This window comes from Pinus tabuliformis, chromosome 3_2 (genome assembly GCF_031772625.1).
Source record: "Pinus tabuliformis cultivar Carrire ecotype Pingquan chromosome 3_2, CPIR1, whole genome shotgun sequence".
NCBI classification, from domain to species: Eukaryota; Viridiplantae; Streptophyta; class Pinopsida; order Pinales; family Pinaceae; genus Pinus; species Pinus tabuliformis.
Window position 1 is genome coordinate 440979436 of NC_142302.1, and position 6607 is coordinate 440986042.

General features: G+C 43.1%; 1 protein-coding gene across 1 annotated transcript; it reads left to right on the forward strand.

The window, feature by feature from the left end:
• Positions 1-1982: 1982 nt before the first annotated feature.
• LOC149181204 (uncharacterized) lies at positions 1983-6407 on the forward strand. Its single transcript, XM_089414119.1, has 4 exons — positions 1983-2312; positions 2466-4018; positions 4934-5423; positions 5529-6407. Exons 1-4 carry the CDS (start codon positions 1983-1985, stop codon positions 6405-6407), a joined length of 3252 nt encoding a protein of 1083 aa, XP_089270245.1.
• The last annotated feature ends 200 nt before the right edge of the window (positions 6408-6607 follow it).

A 6607-nucleotide genomic window follows, 5' to 3' on the forward strand; every position in this document is an offset into this window, starting at 1 on the left:
ACAGATATGGAAAACAAGACAACAGGGTTATATATGAAGCGGCCGTGACAGGACAACGTATGAAATAAATAATACAGTGGTGCGTTCACATAAAGAAACGAATGCATGCAAGAAAAGGAACCAGTATCTCAGAAATAACTTGATTCAATCTACAGACGTAACAAGTGCTTAACATTGAAAGCTAATCGCTTAAACAGAAATTTGTAAGAACTCGGATGGCAAGCCTAGGTTGCTGTAGAGCAACGAGGCCAGTTAGCTGAAAAGGGTTACTCACAGATAAACCCTCTTTATTCTTACACTGTAAACGAATGTATACCTATATCATGCGAGATTACAATGATACTAGCCGCGGACCAACAAACACAAATAATAACATCGGATTGAGAAACGATACAGAGAACTAGAAATTGCATACGTTATTAACCATTAGGGTTACTTCGCCATTCCTTTAACATACATGCGAGCGAGAAGGGGATGCTTGCTCCCATTATTCCAGGAGCAAGCCATAACCCTGATTCCGCCGTAAAAGAGAAGGGAAACATAATCCGTTTAAAAACCATGAGTTCGAACAATAGGATATAATACATGAAACAAGAACGGAACAGTAAATAAGAAATGAGCAGAATCCAAACATATATATTCATTACTGTAATGGGCCGTAGGGTAAGGCCATCAGTTAAACAAAAATAATAGCTGTAACAAGAACTGATAAGAATATGTCGGTTGGGTAAAACCGAATACAGTCACAATGTTCAAATAAGGAGAATTATTACATGAAACACTTTACAACTGATTTTATAACTTAAGAGACAATAGTCGAACCCTCATTGGGGCCCGAAGGCGTAAACAGAAAGTAACTTCATCACAGGGGTACATGGATTTACAGTACAGGATGAAACGCCGCCTGTAAAGCCATACCCAGATGTGAGCAGGGTTAAACGACCTGAGACACAATAGCACAGGCATGAGCCTAGTCTCGGCCAGAGGGAGCTGCCAACCTTTCATTGCAACAAACTCTAAGGGGTAATACAACCAACGACAAAAGACTTACCCGGAAATAAGCGGAATGACCTGGAACCTTCTCGGATGATGGCAGACGCTGAGACCAAACTCCCTGCGCGAGATGGTCATTGTTAGTAATGCTACAGGCAAATAATTAGCATAGCAAGAACCGAATCAAACCTTAAACAGCTAACAGTAAATCTTGGAGGATTGCCATGGTGGTAAGATCTCATACCTGCGCAAGGAACCAGGCTGCAGAGAGAGGGACACTGTCGGAGGAGAGGCTGAAGCATTGTTGAAAATGAGCCAAAACCGAAGAACCCGGCAACATATATTGTCAACCAAACCCTAGGATTAATCAGCACCATCCAATCTTTGATGGAGATCGCCACCGTTCGTTTGAGCGGGAGTGTGGCTCGCATACCAAAAGTCAATCCGCCCGCGTGATCACATGCGTTCACATGGCTCACAGCCACCTGGCCACGGAGCAGTGAGTTGGAATCACCTCCGCTCACCAAGTGGCATTCAAGTTAATGCATCCCAGCAAACATTAATACTGTTAAGTGAAAGTGCGGTGGTAGATGTGTTACCACGTATCATGTCAATGGGTAAGGGTCTTTAAAAATAAACATATATTAACATGCCGAGATTTATATATATGCGTGTAAGGGTTTTTAACATAGGTATGCATAGTCATGTTAAAACTATTTACTTTACAGACCAGGTAACATCTAAACCGATGACTCAAGGTAGAGATAGGTAATAAGTAAATAAATTTTTTTTATAGGTGTTGGCATATTGAGTTGAGATCGTGACAATGTGGTATCAGAGCAGAGGTTTCAAAACTGTGGCCTCTGGAACAGCAAAAACTAATTGAAAAAGTTTACATAGCAACAAGTAATTAATTGTCCTTCTTGTGTACTACCAGGAGAACCAAATAGAGACAGTTACCTGTTAACAGTTAATAGAAGATGGAAGAAATGCCGGGAGCTGGCGGCAGCCCTCCGGAAAATGCAGGGTTGTGGGTACAGCTTGGTGCTGAGACACGAAGTACCAATCAGGCAATATTGCAAACTGTTCAGGAGCTGAAAGGGGAGATGGCACGCTTGCGAGAGGATAATGCGCGATTAACTATGGAACAAGAAAGGATACTAAAGAGCTTGTCAGATAAACAAAACCCACCCTTGGCCAGCCCTAGTGCAGAACAGCAAAGGGGCACCGAGGAACGAGATTATGCACCTGGGCTTTCTGAAGAGCAGGAAGATCATTCTGATAATGTTCAAGAACAACAAACCTTCAAGAGGCAGAAAGTGGAGTTACAAGGGGAATTCCGAAAAATCAAACCTCCACTCTTTGATGGAGAGCAGGAAGAAGCAGCAGAAGCTTGGTTGATTAATATTAATAAATATTTTCAACTTTACGAATATGACCAAAATCTGAAGGCACGGCTGGCTATCTTTCAGCTGCAAGGCAAGGCCACCTTATGGTGGGAAGAAATTAAAATTGTGAAGGGAGTAAGTGAGCAGAGCATAACCTGGGAGAAATTCCAGAAATATTTTAAGGAAAGGTATTTAACTGAGCGCTTTTACGATGAGAAGGCGCGAGAATTCCATGACTTACGCCTAGGACAACAGTCCATGGATGAATTTATAAATCGTTTCACCTCCCTGCTTCGTTATGTGCCTTACATTAAAGAGGAGAAGGCTAAGGTGCAGAGGTTCGTGAGTAGTTTACCGGCCTACATAAGGGAACGGATTGAGTTTGACAATCCCCGGACTATGGATGAGGCAATTCGGAAGGCTAGAATTTGCTACCAACAGAATAAACTAAAGGGAGAAGTTCCAAACATAAAATGGAATGAAAGAAAAGGTAGCAGAATTGCTGGAAATAACAAAGGCAGCCGCAGAGATGGTGGTAAAGGAGCTGGAAAGGGGCAATTTAACAGAAGCACAAACAAGGGTACCTTCCGGCCTAAGCCAAGCGAGAGCAGGATCAGTGAACCCCCTGCTAAATCGGAGGGTGAAGGGAACAGACCTCCAGTTCAGTGCTGGATATGTGAGGGACCACATTATGCTAGGAATTGTCCACAGCGTAAAAGAACTGAGCAAATATCTCAAGTTCATGAAGCTTCAACTGTTGGGGATGTGGCGCGCAGCGTACCAAGGATCAATGCAACATTAGAAGACCGGCAGGCGGAATACCAACCTTCCATGGTGGAATTCGAAGGTAAGATTTCCCACCTTTCTGTAGCTGTACTTATTGATCCAGGAGCTACTTTAAGTTATGTTAGCCCAAAAGTAGTGGAACACTGTAAGCTATCACCAGAAAAGTTCAAAAACCCATGGTTAGTCCAGTTAGCTACGGGAGCCAAAAGGCGGGTTTTAGCTAAAGTCAATAACTGTTCTTTCAGTATAGCTGGACAGCCTGTAACAGCAGACTTGAATGTACTTCCGTTAGGCTCCTACGACATTCTTATTGGTATGGATTGGTTGGAAAAGCACTGGTCGTTGGTAAATTGTAAAACCAAGACCATATACTATAAAGATGATTTGGGCCAGCAACAGGAATTGCAGGGAATTAAACATCCGGTTCAGATACGACCTATCACTGCAACTCAGCTAGCTAAATGCATTCGGAAGAAATGTCAGATCTATGCCATACAAGTGGGCTATGCGAATCAGAAGAATAAGATGTCTGCAATAGATGACATTCCTGTAGTACAGGAATTTACAGATGTCTTTCCTGAAGAGGTACCGGGTTTGCCTCCAAGAAGGGACATAGACTTCACCATAGAGTTGATACCGGGGGCGGCACCAGTATCGCGAGCACCATACCGGATGAGCATACCAGAGTTAACAGAGTTGAAAATGCAGCTCCAGGAGCTGTTGGAGAAACAGTACATTCGACCCAGTGTGTCACCCTGGGGAGCACCAGTATTGTTTGTAAAAAAGAAGGACGGAACTCTGCACATGTGCATAGATTATCGGCCGCTGAATAAGCTAACGGTCAAAAACAAGTACCCTTTGCCCAGAATAGATGAGCTCTTTGACCAAGTGAAAGGGGCAAAAGTGTTTTCCAAAATTGACCTGCGATCTGGTTACCATCAGATCAGGATTAAGGATGAGGACATTGCCAAAACTGCTTTTAGGACACGCTATGGGCACTACGAATTTGTAGTGCTACCTTTTGGGTTGACCAATGCACCTGCCACTTTTATGTGCATGATGAATAGCGTGTTTCACAGATTTTTGGACAAGTTTGTATTGATATTCATTGACGACATATTGATATATTCTCGTTCCCAACAGGGACATGAGGAGCATCTTAGATTGGTGTTGCAAACACTCCGGGAGCATCAGCTATATGCTAAGTTTAGCAAATGTGATTTCTTCAAAGAAGAAATTCAGTACTTGGGCCACGTGATTACGAAGGAGGGAATTGCGGTCGACCCTGAGAAGATAAAATCTATTATGGAGTGGCCTATACCTAAAGACGTTGCTGATATCAGATCCTTCATGGGGTTAGCTGGTTACTACCGGAGATTTGTGGAAGGCTTTTCTAGGATAGCCTATCCTATCACCTCTTTGCAAAAGAAAGGAAAGATATTCAAATGGACAGCAGAGTGTCAACAGAGTTTTGACCGTTTAAAGCATCTTCTCACCACCGCGCCTATTTTAAGGATTGCTGATCCTAGTAAGGACTATGTGGTGTGTACCGACGCAAGCAAGGAGGGCGTGGGAGGAGTACTAATGCAGGAAGGAAAGGTTATAGCATATGAATCGAGGAAACTAAAAGAACATGAGCAAAGATACTCTGCTTATGATTTAGAGTTAACTGCTGTGATTCACGCACTAAAGATGTGGCGACATTATCTTCTTGGAAAGAAATTTCTGTTGTTAACTGATCATCACAGTTTGACGCATTATTTCAGCCAACCTACCTTGAATGCAAGGCAAGGTCGTTGGGCAGATTTTCTAAGTGGATTCGACTTTGAAATAAAGCATTTGAAGGGCAAAGAAAATCGAGTGGCAGATGCCTTAAGTCGAAAGGTTCACTGCTTATGTGAACTTTCAGCTAGTAAGTGGCGAAGTACGCTGGTTGAACAGATAAGAACAACAGCCAATGATGATTCTGAATATCAGCATTTAAAACAGCAGGTTCAGAAATCTGATAATGAAAAGTTACAACAAGGGTACACATTGGATAATGCTGGATTGCTGTATTTTAATAAAAGAATGTATGTGCCTGATTCAAATGACCTTAAGAAGCTGATTTTAGATGAGTTTCATATCAGTCACTACACTGGCCATCCAGGGTACCAAAAGATGGTCACAGCACTTAAGAAGGAGTATTACTGGCCAGGAATGAAGAAGCAGATAGTGGAATATTTGGCAAGATGTTTAGAATGCCAGCAAATTAAGGTTGAACATCAACACCCAGCGGGACTGTTACAGCCTCTGCCTATTCCGGAATGGAAATGGGAAACCATTTCTATGGATTTTATAACCGGGCTACCACGAACGAAGAAGGGCAATGATTCAATTATGGTCGTGGTTGATAAATTGAGTAAAGCAGCGCACTTCATACCGGTGCAGTCTACTTACAAGGCGGTACAAATCGCGCATCTCTTTATGCAACACGTGTTCCGCTTGCATGGAATGCCAAAGGTAATTATATCAGACCGGGATGTGAAATTCACGTCCACCTTTTGGAGGACATTGTTTGCCGAGTTAGGCACTCGATTGAATTTCAGCACGGCTTATCACCCACAGACCGATGGCCAAACCGAGCGAGTCAATCAGGTGTTGGAAGACATGTTGCGAGCAAATGTAATGTTAAAGCCTGGTCAGTGGGAAGAGTATTTGCATTTGATTGAATTTGCCTACAATAATGGGTATCATACTTCAACTCAGCTAAGTCCCTTTGAGGTCCTATATGGGCGAAAGTGCCATACACCCTCAAGTTGGAGTGGACTGGAGGATAAGCTGAGTTTGGGTCCGGAAATGTTGAAAGATATGGAAGAAATGGTAAAAAGAGTGCGAGCAAATTTAAAGGCTGCACAAGACAGACAGAAAAGCTTTGCAGATAGGAAAAGAAGGTTCGCAGAGTATAATGTTGGCGACCATGTGTTTGTAAGGATTCAAACCCGAAGGAGTACACTACAGTGGAGTGGTTGCGCCAAGCTGGCCCCTCGATACTTTGGACCGTTTCAGATTCTAGCTAGAGTGGGGCCTGTGGCCTACCAACTAGCTTTACCCAGTCACATTAGGATTCACAATGTGTTCCATGTTTCTGTCCTAAAGAAATATGTATATGACCCAAAACATGTCATTCAATGGCAAGATGTGCGGGTAAGAATTAATCCGGTTGTTTCGATTATGCAGCTTTATTCAATGGGAGATTGATTATGTGCTGGTTGTTTGCAGGTCGAACCGGAAGGCGAGGTCCTGGTCGAACCACAGAGCATTCTCGACCGGAGAGAAGTGCGGCTGCGGAAACGGGTTATTACCCAAATTAAAGTGCTGTGGCAGCACTATGGCCCTGAGGAGGCTACGTGGGAGGACGAGGAACCTTTTAAAAAGGCCTACCCGAATTTATTTAATGA